Genomic DNA, 15,920 nt, shown 5'->3' with positions numbered 1-15,920 from the left:
TCAATAGGGGAAACGGGAGCATCCTGTAGAGTCCAGTCACTAGGAGAACCAGAACCAGGAGCATCCTGTAGAGTCCAGTCACTGGGAGAACCAGGAGCATGCTGTAGAGTCCAGTCACTAGGCGAACCAGGAGCATTCTGTAGAGTCCAGTTCATAGGAGAATCAGGAGCATCCTGTACAGTCCAGTTCATAGGAGAACCAGGAGCCTCCTGTAGAGTCAAGTCACTGGGAGAACCAGGAGCATGCTGTAGAGTCCAGTCACTATGAGAACCAGGAGCATCCTGTAGAGTCCAGTCACTAGGAGAACCAGGAGCATCCTGTAAAGTCCAGTCACTAGGAGAACCAGGAGCATCCTGTAGAGTCTAGTCACTAGGAGAACCAGGAGCATCCTGTAAAGTCCAGTCACTAGGAGAACCAGGAGCCTCCTGTGGAGTCCAGTCACTAGGAGAACCAGGAGCATCCTGTAAAGTCCAGCCACTAGGATAACCAGGAGCCTCCTGTAGAGTCAAGTCACTGGGAGAACCAGGAGCATGCTGTAGAGTCCAGTCACTATGAGAACCAGGAGCATCCTGTAGAGTCTAGTCACTAGGAGAACCAGGAGCATCCTGTAAAGTCCAGTCACTAGGAGAACCAGGAGCCTCCTGTGGAGTCCAGTCACTAGGAGAACCAGGAGCATCCTGTAGAGTCCAGTCACTGGGAGAATCAGGAGCATCCAGTAGAGTACAGTCATTAGGAGAACCAGGAGCATCCTGTAGAGTCCAGTCACTAGGAGAACCAGGAGCATCATGTGGCGTCCAGTCACTAGGAGAACCAGGAGCATCCTGTGGCGTCCAGTCACTAGGAGAATCAGGAGCATCCTGTAGAGTCCAGTCACTAGGAGAACCAGGAGCATCCTGTAGAGTCCAGTTACTAGGAGAATCAGGAGCATCCAGTAGAGTCCAGTCACTAGGAGAACCAGGAGCATCCAGTAGAGTCGAGTCCCTAGGAGAACGAGGAGCATCCTGTAGAGTCCAGTCAATAGGGGAAACAGGAGCATCCTGTAGAGTCCAGTCACTAGGCGAACCAGGAGCATCCTGTAGAGTACAGTCAATAGGAGAACCAAGAGCATCCTGTTAAATCCAATGAATTGGAAAGCCAGGAGCATCCTTTACAGTTCAGTCACTAGGAGAGCCAGAAGCACCCTGTAGAGTTCAGTGAATACAAGAACCAGGAGCATCCTGTAGAGTCCAGTCACTAGGAAAACCAGGAGCATCATGTAGAGTCCAGTCAAAAGTGGAAACAGGCGCATCCTGTAGAGTCCAGTCACTAGGAGAACCAGGAGCATCCTGTACAGTCCAGTCACAAGGAGAACCAGAAGCATCCTGTAGAGTACAGTCAATAGGAGAACCAAGAGCATCCTGTTAAATCCAATGAATTGGAAAAACAGGAGCATCCTTTACAGTCCAGTCACTAGGAGAACCAGAAGCACCCTGTAGAGTTCAGTCAATTAAAGAACCAGGAGCATCCTGTAGAGTCCAGTCACTAGGAAAACCAGGAGCATCATGTAGAGTCCAGTCAATAGTGGAAACATGAGCATCCTGCAGAGTCCAGTCACTAGGAGAACCAGGAGCATCCTGTAGATTCCAGTGAAAAGGGGAAACAGGAGTATCCTGTAGAGCCCAGTCACAAGGAGAACGAGAAGTATCCTGTAAAGTCCAGTCACTAGGAGAACCAGAAGCATCCTGTAGAGTTCAGTCAATACAAGAACCAGGAGCATCCTGTAGAGTCCAGAAAATAGAAAAAACAGAGCATTCTGTAGAGTCCAGTCAATAAGAGAACCTGGAGCAACCTGTAGAGTTCAGTCCATAAAAGTAATAGGAGCATCCTGTAAGGTAGTCAATGGGAGAACCAAGAGCATTCTGTAGAGTTAAGTCAATAAGAGAACCACATGCATCCTGTAGAGTACAGTCAATAAGAGAACCAGGAGCATCCTGTAGAGTCCAGTCATTAGGAGAACCAGGAGCATCCTGTAGAGTCTAGTCAATGGGAGAAACAGGATCATCCTTTAGAGTCCAGTCACTAGGAGAAGCAGGAGCATCCTGTAGAGTCCAGTCAAAAGAGGAAAGTGGAGCATCCTGTAGAGTCCAGTCACAAGGAGAACCAGAAGCATCCTGTAAAGTACAGTCAATAGGAGAACCAAGAGCATTCTGTAGAGTAAAGTCGGTAAAAGAACCAAATGCATCCTGTAGAGTCCAGTCAATAAGAGAACCAGGAGCATCCTGTGGAGTCTAGTCAATAAGAGAACCAGGAACAGCCTGTAGAATCCAGTCAATAGGGGAAACAGGAGCATCCTGTAGAGTTCAATCATTAGTTGAACCAGGAGCATCCTGTAGAGTACAGTTATTAGGAGAACCAGGAGTATCCTGTAGAGTTCAGTCAATAAGAGAACCAGAAGAATTTTGTAGAGTCCAGCAATAGGAGAACCAGGAGAATCCTGTAGAGTCCAGTCACAAGGAGAACCAGGAGCATTCAGTAGAGTCCAGTCAATAAGAGAACCGGGAGTATCATGTAGAGTCCAATCTCTAGAAGAAAGAGGTACATCCTGTAGAATCAAGTCAATAAGAGAACCAGGAGCATCCTGTAGGATCCAAGCACTGGGAGAACCCGGAGCATGCAGTAGAGTCCAGTCAATAGGGGAAACAGGAGCATCCTGTAGAGTCCAGTCACTGGGAGAACCAGGAGCGTGCAGTAGAGTCCAGTCAATAGGGGAAACAGGAGCATCCTGTAGAGTCCAGTCACTAGGAGAACCAGAACCAGGAGCATCCTGTAGAGTCCAGTCACTGGGAGAACCAGGAGCATGCTGTAGAGTCCAGTCACTAGGCGAACCAGGAGCATTCTGTAGAGTCCAGTTCATAGGAGAATCAGGAGCATCCTGTACAGTCCAGGTAATAGGAGAACCAGGAGCCCCCTGTAGAGTCAAGTCACTGGGAGAACCAGGAGCATGCTGTAGAGTCCAGTCACTATGAGAACCAGGAGAATCCTGTAGAGTCCAGTCACTAGGAGAACCAGGAGCATCCTGTAAAGTCCAGTCACTAGGAGAACCAGGAGCCTCCTGTAGAGTCAAGTCACTGGGAGAACCAGGAGCATGCTGTAGAGTCCAGTCACTATGAGAACCAGGAGCATCCTGTAGAGTCCAGTCACTAGGAGAACCAGGAGCATCCTGTAAAGTCCAGTCACTAGGAGAACCAGGAGCCTCCTGTAGAGTCAAGTCACTGGGAGAACCAGGAGCATGCTGTAGAGTCCAGTCACTAGGAGAACCAGGAGCATGCTGTAGAGTCCAGTCACTATGAGAACCAGAAGCATCCTGTAGAGTCTAGTCACTAGGAGAACCAGGAGCATCCTGTAAAGTCCAGTCACTAGGATAACCAGGAGCCTCCTGTAGAGTCAAGTCACTGGGAGAACCAGGAGCATGCTGTAGAGTCCAGTCACTGTGAGAACCAGGAGCATCCTGTAGAGTCTAGTCACTAGGAGAACCAGGAGCATCCTGTAAAGTCCAGTCACTAGGAGAACCAGGAGCCTCCTGTGGAGTCCAGTCACTAGGAGAACCAGGAGCATCCTGTAGAGTCCAGTCACTAGGAGAACCAGGAGCATCATGTAGAGTCCAGTCAATAGTGGAAACAGGCGCATCCTGTAGAGTCCAGTCACTAGGAGAACCAGGAGCATCCTGTACAGTCCAGTCACAAGGAGAACCAGGAGCATCCTGTAGAGTCCAGTCACTAGGAAAACCAGGAGCATCATGTAGAGTTCAGTCAATTAAAGAACCAGGAGCATCCTGTAGAGTCCAGTCACTAGGAAAACCAGGAGCATCATGTAGAGTCCAGTCAATAGTGGAAACATGAGCATCCTGTAGAGTCCAGTCACTAGGAGAACCAGGAGCATCCTGTAGAGTCCAGTGAAAAGGGGAAACAGGAGTATCCTGTAGAGCCCAGTCACAAGGAGAACGAGAAGTATCCTGTAAAGTCCAGTCACTAGGAGAACCAGAAGCATCCTGTAGAGTTCAGTCAATACAAGAACCAGGAGCATCCTGTAGAGTCCAGAAAATAGAAAAAACAGAGCATCCTGTAGAGTCCAGTCAATAAGAGAACCTGGAGCAACCTGTAGAGTTCAGTCCATAAAAGTAATAGGAGCATCCTGTAAGGTAGTCAATAGGAGAACCAAGAGCATTCTGTAGAGTTAAGTCAATAAGAGAACCACATGCATCCTGTAGAGTACAGTCAATAAGAGAACCAGGAGCATCCTGTAGAGTCCAGTCATTAGGAGAACCAGGAGCATCCTGTAGAGTCTAGTCAATGGGAGAAACAGGATCATCCTTTAGAGTCCAGTCACTAGGAGAAGCAGGAGCATCCTGTAGAGTCCAGTCAAAAGAGGAAAGTGGAGCATCCTGTAGAGTCCAGTCACAAGGAGAACCAGAAGCATCCTGTAAAGTACAGTCAATAGGAGAACCAAGAGCATTCTGTAGAGTAAAGTCGGTAAAAGAACCAAATGCATCCTGTAGAGTCCAGTCAATAAGAGAACCAGGAGCATCCTGTGGAGTCTAGTCAATAAGAGAACCAGGAACAGCCTGTAGAATCCAGTCAATAGGGGAAACAGGAGCATCCTGTAGAGTTCAATCATTAGTTGAACCAGGAGCATCCTGTAGAGTACAGTTATTAGGAGAACCAGGAGTATCCTGTAGAGTTCAGTCAATAAGAGAACCAGAAGAATTTTGTAGAGTCCAGCAATAGGAGAACCAGGAGAATCCTGTAGAGTCCAGTCACAAGGAGAACCAGGAGCATTCAGTAGAGTCCAGTCAATAAGAGAACCGGGAGTATCATGTAGAGTCCAATCTCTAGAAGAAAGAGGTACATCCTGTAGAATCAAGTCAATAAGAGAACCAGGAGCATCCTGTAGGATCCAAGCACTGGGAGAACCCGGAGCATGCAGTAGAGTCCAGTCAATAGGGGAAACAGGAGCATCCTGTAGAGTCCAGTCACTGGGAGAACCAGGAGCGTGCAGTAGAGTCCAGTCAATAGGGGAAACAGGAGCATCCTGTAGAGTCCAGTCACTAGGAGAACCAGAACCAGGAGCATCCTGTAGAGTCCAGTCACTGGGAGAACCAGGAGCATGCTGTAGAGTCCAGTCACTAGGCGAACCAGGAGCATTCTGTAGAGTCCAGTTCATAGGAGAATCAGGAGCATCCTGTACAGTCCAGGTAATAGGAGAACCAGGAGCCCCCTGTAGAGTCAAGTCACTGGGAGAACCAGGAGCATGCTGTAGAGTCCAGTCACTATGAGAACCAGGAGAATCCTGTAGAGTCCAGTCACTAGGAGAACCAGGAGCATCCTGTAAAGTCCAGTCACTAGGAGAACCAGGAGCCTCCTGTAGAGTCAAGTCACTGGGAGAACCAGGAGCATGCTGTAGAGTCCAGTCACTATGAGAACCAGGAGCATCCTGTAGAGTCCAGTCACTAGGAGAACCAGGAGCATCCTGTAAAGTCCAGTCACTAGGAGAACCAGGAGCCTCCTGTAGAGTCAAGTCACTGGGAGAACCAGGAGCATGCTGTAGAGTCCAGTCACTAGGAGAACCAGGAGCATGCTGTAGAGTCCAGTCACTATGAGAACCAGAAGCATCCTGTAGAGTCTAGTCACTAGGAGAACCAGGAGCATCCTGTAAAGTCCAGTCACTAGGATAACCAGGAGCCTCCTGTAGAGTCAAGTCACTGGGAGAACCAGGAGCATGCTGTAGAGTCCAGTCACTGTGAGAACCAGGAGCATCCTGTAGAGTCTAGTCACTAGGAGAACCAGGAGCATCCTGTAAAGTCCAGTCACTAGGAGAACCAGGAGCCTCCTGTGGAGTCCAGTCACTAGGAGAACCAGGAGCATCCTGTAGAGTCCAGTCACTAGGAGAACCAGGAGCATCATGTAGAGTCCAGTCAATAGTGGAAACAGGCGCATCCTGTAGAGTCCAGTCACTAGGAGAACCAGGAGCATCCTGTACAGTCCAGTCACAAGGAGAACCAGGAGCATCCTGTAGAGTCCAGTCACTAGGAAAACCAGGAGCATCATGTAGAGTTCAGTCAATTAAAGAACCAGGAGCATCCTGTAGAGTCCAGTCACTAGGAAAACCAGGAGCATCATGTAGAGTCCAGTCAATAGTGGAAACATGAGCATCCTGTAGAGTCCAGTCACTAGGAGAACCAGGAGCATCCTGTAGAGTCCAGTGAAAAGGGGAAACAGGAGTATCCTGTAGAGCCCAGTCACAAGGAGAACGAGAAGTATCCTGTAAAGTCCAGTCACTAGGAGAACCAGAAGCATCCTGTAGAGTTCAGTCAATACAAGAACCAGGAGCATCCTGTAGAGTCCAGAAAATAGAAAAAACAGAGCATCCTGTAGAGTCCAGTCAATAAGAGAACCTGGAGCAACCTGTAGAGTTCAGTCCATAAAAGTAATAGGAGCATCCTGTAAGGTAGTCAATAGGAGAACCAAGAGCATTCTGTAGAGTTAAGTCAATAAGAGAACCACATGCATCCTGTAGAGTACAGTCAATAAGAGAACCAGGAGCATCCTGTAGAGTCCAGTCATTAGGAGAACCAGGAGCATCCTGTAGAGTCTAGTCAATGGGAGAAACAGGATCATCCTTTAGAGTCCAGTCACTAGGAGAAGCAGGAGCATCCTGTAGAGTCCAGTCAAAAGAGGAAAGTGGAGCATCCTGTAGAGTCCAGTCACAAGGAGAACCAGAAGCATCCTGTAAAGTACAGTCAATAGGAGAACCAAGAGCATTCTGTAGAGTCAAGTCGGTAAAAGAACCAAATGCATCCTGTAGAGTCCAGTCAATAAGAGAACCAGGAACATCCTGTGGAGTCTAGTCAATAAGAGAACCAGGAACAGCCTGTAGAATCCAGTCAATAGGGGAAACAGGAGCATCCTGTAGAGTTCAATCATTAGTTGAACCAGGAGCATCCTGTAGAGTACAGTTATTAGGAGAACCAGGAGTATCCTGTAGAGTTCGGTCAATAAGAGAACTAGAAGAATTTTGTAGAGTCCAGCAATAGGAGAACCAGGAGAATCCTGTAGAGTCCAGTCACAAGGAGAACCAGGAGCATTCAGTAGAGTCCAGTCAATAAGAGAACCGGGAGTATCATGTAGAGTCCAATCTCTAGAAGAAAGAGGTACATCCTGTAGAATCAAGTCAATAAGAGAACCAGGAGCATCCTGTAGGGCCAAGCACTGGGAGAACCAGGAGCATGCAGTAGAGTCCAGTCAATAGGGGAAACAGGAGCATCCTGTAGAGTCCAGTCACTGGGAGAACCAGGAGCGTGCAGTAGAGTCCAGTCAATAGGGGAAACGGGAGCATCCTGTAGAGTCCAGTCACTAGGAGAACCAGAACCAGGAGCATCCTGTAGAGTCCAGTCAAGGGGAGAACCAGGAGCATGCTGTAGAGTCCAGTCACTAGGCGAACCAGGAGCATTCTGTAGAGTCCAGTTCATAGGAGAATCAGGAGCATCCTGTACAGTCCAGTTCATAGGAGAACCAGGAGCCTCCTGTAGAGTCAAGTCACTGGGAGAACCAGGAGCATGCTGTAGAGTCCAGTCACTATGAGAACCAGGAGCATCCTGTAGAGTCCAGTCACTAGGAGAACCAGGAGCATCCTGTAAAGTCCAGTCACTAGGAGAACCAGGAGCCTCCTGTAGAGTCAAGTCACTGGGAGAACCAGGAGCATGCTGTAGAGTCCAGTCACTAGGAGAACCAGGAGCATGCTGTAGAGTCCAGTCACTATGAGAACCAGAAGCATCCTGTAGAGTCTAGTCACTAGGAGAACCAGGAGCATCCTGTAAAGTCCAGCCACTAGGATAACCAGGAGCCTCCTGTAGAGTCAGGTCACTGGGAGAACCAGGAGCATGCTGTAGAGTCCAGTCACTATGAAAACCAGGAGCATCCTGTAGAGTCTAGTCACTAGGAGAACCAGGAGCATCCTGTAAAGTCCAGTCACTAGGAGAACCAGGAGCCTCCTGTGGAGTCCAGTCACTAGGAGAACCAGGAGCATCCTGTAGAGTCCAGTCACTGGGAGAATCAGGAGCATCCAGTAGAGTACAGTCATTAGGAGAACCAGGAGCATCCTGTAGAGTCCAGTCACTAGGAGAACCAGGAGCATCATGTGGCGTCCAGTCACTAGGAGAACCAGGAGCATCCTGTGGCGTCCAGTCACTAGGAGAATCAGGAGCATCCTGTAGAGTCCAGTCACTAGGAGAACCAGGAGCATCCTGTAGAGTCCAGTTACTAGGAGAATCAGGAGCATTCAGTAGAGTCCAGTCACTAGGAGAACCAGGTGCATCCTGTAGAGTCCAGTCACTAGGAGAACCAGGAGCACCCTGTGGCGTCCAGTCACTAGGAGAACCAGGAGCATGCAGTAGAGTCCAGTCACTAGGAGAACCAGGAGCCTCCTGTAGAGTCCAGTCACTAGGAGAACCAGGAGCATACTGTGGCGTCCAGTCACTAGGAGAACCAGGAGCCTCCTGTAGAGTCCAGTCACTAGGAGAACCAGGAGCATGCAGTAGAGTCCAGTCACTAGGAGAACCAGGAGCCTCCTGTAGAGTCCAGTCACTAGGAGAACCAGGAGCATAGTGTGGCGTCCAGTCACTAGGAGAACCACGAGCATCCTGTAGAGTCCAGTGCCTCGGAGTGGGGAACGTCAGAAGAGGGAGAATTGGGAAAGGAAAGGTGCAGTCCAGACAGCTTTGCTTTCCTTCTAGACGTGGCATTCAATGGTCTACGAGTCCTTACCTAACCCCGAATGGTCAGAAAGAATGGCAAGGAACCGGCCATGCGGGGGCGGGGGGGGGGGGGTCACCTTGAGGTGGGGTATTTCTAGAAGGGATGGATGCATTTTGGTCACATGTTTGGCATCTGGACACATTCATACACTCATGCACGAATGGCATCAGCAGATGTTGCTCCTGGCAAAGTGATGAGCCTGGAGGCTTCTGGGAAACGGATGTTGAGAGAGGGGATTTACCGTGGATGTTCAGCTTGAAGTCCTTGGTCTGCTGGCCGGCTTGATTGAAAGCGAGGCACCGGTAGCTCCCCTGGTCTCCTGATTGGGTGTCACGGATCCGTAACAGCTGCCCGTCCTCTGAGAAATCCAGCCGAGGGTCATCCCGGGACAGAGGCCTGTCAATCAAGCACAAAAGAAATGTTTAGAAAACCCAAAAAGATCTTCCTTGCAATAACTACTCACAGAGGCAAGTCTGGTGCTGGAATGCGTCAGGGGTGACGTCACGTGCAAGCACTTCCGGTTTGGGACTGGGTCACTTTAAAGCAGATATGCGTCTGCGGTAAAAGATTTCACAGCCCAAAAAAAGTATTACACGGGGTTTATGTGGGTGTCCCCCATTCTATAAAACGACCCAGAGGCCTGCATACTGGACAAATGGGTAAAGGGGACAGGGGCCAGGGGAGCAACAGCTGCGCTGTGCATTGAGGATCCGCAGGAAAAAAACGGCATGACTTTCTGGATATTGCCTATTAAATCCGCCCATTCAGCCATGTACGCTCTTTTGACCATCATCCGAGCCAAAACAAGTCTACCGCTCTGCCCCACATTGGCATTGATAGGTAGTGGCATTAGGGGCAAGCCCTCCCCCCACCCCCCATCATTGCTCGAGGGCCCAGCTTGCAGTTCTGACCACAGCTCAGCCATGTTCATAGCAGTCCCTGCACCTGCTGAGGCTGGGCACGGACTTCATTCGTGTGCAGGAAAAGTGACAAGCTGTTTTGTGGAATCGTAAATCTTCTGTATATTATGTAACATAAGTTACATGCCTGTGTCAAAAAGGCCTACAAGCATGTGACTATTTCTTAGTATGTTGGGTGGGTTCTTGAAAGTACTCCAACGCATTGGGCAGGATCCCATGTTGTCATATGTCAGGCGTTAAATGATCAACCAGTCTTGGCACATGGGCATTCTGGCATGTGTGTTTGGGTATTTGTAAACTTAACAGCAATGCAAAACGATGTGCGTTAACAATGCCAGTGCTTGCATTTGAGTGCTCCATTTCAGCAAAAATATATCCCATGTAGAGCGCTTTCGATTAGAGCACTATATAAAAAAACATATTATTATTATATCTTTGAAAAAGGAGTCTTCATCTCTAAGGAGAGTGTTGTGGGACTGCATTTTGAATCTCGCTGTTGTTTTGTGCCACTACTCTGCATCTTTTTCCACTGGGATATCTTTGTGGGCCTGCTTTTTGTTTCCACAGGGATTTAAGCGCTTGTCTCTCAACCACATTCCCGCCCCCTGCCACCTCACTTCACCTGCCTGCACAGTACTTCCTATAACAGATCTGCCTGCACTCCCAACCCAGTGGTGCAGATCTCACACTTGATTGCAGTTGCTGCTTTGCTCTGTTTACACCCTCCTACACCTCCCTCCCTGAGGGCTTGGGGTGCAGGTCCCCGGTCATGACTAGCAGATCCAAAGTTAGTGGTGCGTTCTGACGCACAAGAAACTCCTCCACACCATTGACCAGACCCCACCCCTATATGCCACCTCAACCTCCTCATGCTGTCCCCTCCAAGAGCACAGCCCTCCAGCCTTCCCAGACGCACCCTCGCACCTAATCCACTCAGGCTTCTCACCAGACCTTCCAGTCTATCTGCACTTCCCCCTACCCTCAAACAGACCCCCCTTCTCCGGATCTCCCTACCTCCACCCCTCACACAATCCCTCCTCTCACCCTCACTGCAATAACCCACTCTTTACATCACTAAACCTTGCCCATGCAATCTTAGCCACTGTCCTGCACTCAGCCGCCCCTCCAGCCCACAGACACCCAGACACCCCTTCTCCGGACCTCCCTACCTCCACCCCTCACACAATCCCTCCTCTCACCCTCACTGCAATAACCCACTCTTTACATCACTAAACCTTGCCCATGCAATCTTAGCCACTGTCCTGCACTCAGCCGCCCCTCCAGCCCACAGACACCCAGACACCCCTTGCCCCCATGAATCTCATAAAAAATAGACACCACACTACCTGGGTGCTTTCTATACTACACACCTCACCCTATCTCTCTTCCAGACTAATGACACCCCCTCACATTTATTTATTTATTTTAATTTGTATAGAGTGCCACACGCCCGTAGGCCTCAGAGCGCACAATAAACACAACAGAACAAACATCGTAGAAGTGAAGAGAAAACAGGGTTCAAGATTAGAGCAGGTATAAGATGGAGACTACTAACCTAGTCTGGGTCGAGATTAAAGAGATAGTTTTCAATAGCCTTCTGGAAAGGGAGCAGAGTAGCAGCTTGACGTATGGAGGTGGGAAGAGGATTCCTCAATAGGGGTGACTGAACATTGAAACTAGTCCCGCCGCGGCGGGCCAGTTTGTATCTATGCTGAATAAAAGTAGGCGTCATAGAGGAACGAAGATTCCTTGTGTTGTGATTTGGCACGATCCAGGAGATAACCTAGGCAGGTTTTGGAATGGCACTTGAAAGCCAGGGTCAAGATCTTATGTGTGATCCTTTGTTTGATCGGGAACCAGTGCAATGTTCTCCTGGTGACAGAAACATGTGCACGCCAAGAGAGCCCCAGGGTTGCTCGGAGAGCATTATTCTGGGTCACCTGCAGTGTCCGAATGTTGAGAGCTGTGGTACCCGCCAACAGGCTGTTACAATAATCGAGTCTTGCATTGACGAGAGCAGTGGCGAGCAGGGCACAGTTCTCAACAGTAAGGAAAGGACAAATGTAGTTTATACGTTTGGTGATGAGACCACATGTAGAACGAATATAAGAGACATGTGACCTCATGGATAGTTCCTCGTCAATAATTACCCCCAAGGTCTTGACTTTCTTTGAGACAGCAATACAATTGCCTGCAATCCGAAAGTTAGAATACTCAGGCGCCCATTTGCTCAAGCGTGCTTTAGAAGCAACGATCAGGAGTTCTGTTTTCTTACAATTGAGTGCTAATGTAGATGTTATTTATAGCACACAGGTCCTGCTGATAATGACCACTGAGCTCAAGAAGAACCTGAGGGTCATTGGCGTGATTTGTGTACCGCACACCTAGGGAATCTAACAGCTCAAGCAAAGGCCTGATATACATGTTGAACACAATTGGGGACACAGAGGAGCTCTTAGGGACACCGCATGTTTGAATGACAGGTATATAGTGATCACCCCCAGCAAATACCTGGACAGTCTGGGGTCCCAGAAAGGATGATATCCAAATGCATGCCTGAGCAGAACAGTGGGCAACCTCCCCATGCCTAGTGGTCTACTAGATCGAAGGCCGCGGAGAGGTCCTGAAGCATCAGCAGGGCCGGATGACCTCTGTCCGCCATACCGGCCAGAGTGGACTTAAGGTCCAGCATGGCGGTTTCAGTCCCATGCTGTGCTCTGTAGCCAGATTGTCGCAGTCCCAAGATTTTATGCTCTTCAGTATGTTTTTGAAACTGAAGATAGGCCAATTTATCGAGAATGTTTAGGATAAATGGCACATTAGTAATGGGCCTGTGATTGTCACTCACAGAGGGATCTAGATTTGATTTTTTAAGCAAGGGTGTAACCCAAGCTATTTTAAGGGAGGATGGAATGAGTTTCGTCATCCAAGGTACCAGAAGTTCGAGGGAATCTTTAAAAACATCAGTAGGACAACCATGCCCGGGGCAAGAGGTGGATTTTAAATCTTGAATAATCTTACACACTTGCTCTTCAGATTAAGGGCAACAAGAAAAGCATGGGGTATCATTGGCATTACCAACGGTCCCATGCGGGATGTTTAATAGGGGATCAGGTTCAGGGGCTGAAGTGTGAATATTCTTAATGGTTTCTTTGTAAGAGGCGATTTTGGTCAAAAAACCATTCTGAATCTCCTGACACCAGGAAGAATCCTTTACAGGATTGCTATTAGTGTGAGGAGAATCCTGGAAGTCAGCTAAGATCTTGTAATGTTATGTAATTATATTGTATGTCATTTTAGAAGAGATAATCATAGCCATACATTTCTTGACAGATTGTTTGTTCGCAGTAAGGGTCATTTCATTAGGGTTTTCTCTCAAAGCTCTCTCTAGGGCTCTCTTGGCTTGCCTAGCAGAGATAATGTCCTCTGAGACCCATGTGTTCTGATGTGTTTCTGGTTTGATAGTTTTCAGTTTCAGTGGGGCCAGATTGTAAATACCTTAATTTATGGAGATATCCAAAGAGGCTGTAGTCGTGTCGATAAGAAGGCAGAGAAATTAGCGGCAGTGATGTTTATTAGATTGTGGTTCAATTTGTGAATTCGAGGTAGTGAACACAATTTGGCTGCAGGAGTGGGTAAAGTAATAATCGCTTGGATCAAAGAATGATCAGACCAAGCATGTGGGATCACGTGTAGTTGAAACACTGATAGAATTTGAGAGATTAACCAGTCCAATGTGTGCCCACTTTTCTGAGGGGGTACTTCAACCCATTGTTTAAGTCCTATGGAGAAGAGGGAATCCAAAAATGCACTTCCCTGCTTATCCAGAGGGTCTTTGGCCTAATAATTAAAACACCCCATAATGATGAGTGGGTTTTCAGACTTGGATATAAGAGCTATTAATTCAAGCAGCTGCTCTTCAAACTGAGGCATTGCCTTGCGAGGTCTGTAAAGAGTCAACACATTAAAGGAAGTATTAGGTGAGGTTCTTATTTTTACCCATAATGATTCACACTCTACGGGCCTGGTTTGGGGAATGGTGTGACAATTCAAAGTTTGCTTACACATAAGCGCCACCCCCCCTTTACCGTGGGAGCGATCAGCCCTGAAGATCAGGTACTTGTCGGGCGTAGACAGTGTGGCTTTTATAGGTAAAAGTGGATTAAGCCATGGTTCAGTCAGCCCAAATACATCAGGGCTGTGTTCCACCACATAAAAGGCAACCTCTACTCATGTACATACACCCTTATGGCCTCCCGCAAGCCACACAACCCAGTGAAACTTTTCTTCCACACCACTCCCCTTCCTCCTCTAGAAATCAGTCCTCTGACTCTGTCACTGACCATAGTAGACTGTCAGCTGACCTCTCCCTCGCGACAGGAAATGAGTATGATTTCCCCAATAACCGCTCTGCTCACCCTCCCATTCCCCCCTACCACCTCAGTATCCACATTCCATTTTGCAGCTCAGAACAGGGTTTCCACGCCTCACACACACTGCTACCACTATTAACCACTATACCCACCAATACACAGAGAACTCTGACCTCATTAGCTTTCGTCACACACACACACACACCAACAACACACTCAACCTCCACCTCCACTCCTGGATAAGAGACCTAAGCCCCACCCCCCTATAATCCTCTCATCTTCTAACAAATCCCAGCCATGTCACCTTTCCGCTCCCGCAGACCCTACCATACAGCAAACCCCTGTCACCCAAGGCACGGTCCTCAGTGTACCCCCCATCTCCATAACAACTTTCACAGCTCCAGACCTCCCCTAACCTCACCCTGCCCTTAAATCCGCCCCAGAATCCTCCTCCCCTCGCATCTCACACTCAACCCAGCAATAGACTAATGTGCATCCTGATCGGCACCAGATCAGCTGCCCACAAACGCCACAACATTTACGACCTAAATTCTCCTGAAGGGCCAGACATCCTGTTCATCACCAAAACCTGTTTCTCCCAAGACTTCCGGCCCATTGCACACAAGGCCTTCCCTCCAGGCTACACCCTCATCATGCACAGCAGAACCAGCAGGGCAGACAGCATTGCTAACCTATACAAATCCCAACTCTCCATTTCGAACTCTGAGGAACCAGCCTGCGACACAACTTCCTCCTAGTAAAATATTTCCTCAACCCCCCCCCCCACCCCACACGCCCACAGCTTCCAACTCATATACAGATCCCCGGGCAACAGCAGAAGCTTTGCAGACAATCTCAGCGACTCTTTAGCGGCCATCCTGGTTTCACACCGCTCCTTCTACATGCTAGGGGATCTCAATATCTAGTTCAATATCCCACGTAACCCCATCACACAACCCATTCTAGATAACTTGGAATCCCTTCATTTCACACAACTAGTATCAGGACCTGCACACTCTGCCGGCCACACCCTAGATGCAATTGTAGAGGAGCAACTGTGTACATCCGCAGGCGATCTTGTCCCCCTACCTCCTGTGTATTGGAGACATGAGATTGTACCGTGCCTAACACCAGCCATAATGCCAATACCGCAGCGAGTGTTTGAAAGAAGATACCCGTTGAGACAACCCTACCGAATGTACCCTCAACGTGATGATAACCTACAGGAGGAAAACCCCTGAAGGAGTGTAATGAAAAGCTGAACGGGTGAATTGATGACGTCATAAAGAAACGTGCCCAATGTCTCAAAATAAAGAAGTATGACAAGGTGTGAGTCTTAAATGACAAACAACAACGCAAGAGTTCAAGTGAACTATTGTTGTGGACAAGAAAAAGACTACGAAGTAAAAAAGATGTTGCAGAAAACAGAAGTTCAACACGTGTACAGATGCTGAAGCGCAAGGTAGATTAAGTAATTTTATATGCCTGCTATAAGTTGTAAACAGAATGCAGGTGAAGCCGCCATTGTGCAGAAACTGGACATTGGTATCATGAATTAAGTAAGTGAGAACTCATGAAGCGGGAATGAAAACTGTGTTGCAGCAGGAATAATTGGCCCGTGAAGCTGAAGGGCAAGGCTGCCTGGCTTGGAGTCAAGATTCAAGAAGCAAGGTCAGCTATCTATTCTGAAAAAGAATAAGTGTGCAGAGGATGAACCGTCTCACGTTAAGGTGCAAGAAAGAACACAGAGGATGCCAAGCTTTAATTCATTTAGGCATTGAAAAGCTGCAAAATGGAACAAATCGTGGTCTCTTGTCACGTGACCAAGGATGGAAATA

The 15,920-nt window shown here is 48.4% G+C and overlaps 1 protein-coding gene across 2 annotated transcripts in view; it reads right to left on the bottom strand.

Annotated features, from left to right (window-relative positions):
* HMCN2 (hemicentin 2) overlaps nucleotides 1-15,920 on the bottom strand; it is a 936,787-nt gene that overhangs the window by 506,718 nt on the left and 414,149 nt on the right. For both annotated transcript variants that reach the window (XM_069609262.1, XM_069609261.1), the window contains one exon: nucleotides 9,031-9,185. In XM_069609262.1, the coding sequence (XP_069465363.1) occupies nucleotides 9,031-9,185 (155 nt within the window). The remainder of the gene's footprint in view (nucleotides 1-9,030; nucleotides 9,186-15,920) is intronic.

The sequence above is a fragment of the Ambystoma mexicanum genome, chromosome 8, assembly GCF_040938575.1.
Source record: "Ambystoma mexicanum isolate Mex_15411 chromosome 8, UKY_AmexF1_1, whole genome shotgun sequence".
Classification (NCBI taxonomy): Eukaryota; Metazoa; Chordata; class Amphibia; order Caudata; family Ambystomatidae; genus Ambystoma; species Ambystoma mexicanum.
This window is presented reverse-complemented; position numbering and strand designations above follow the sequence as displayed.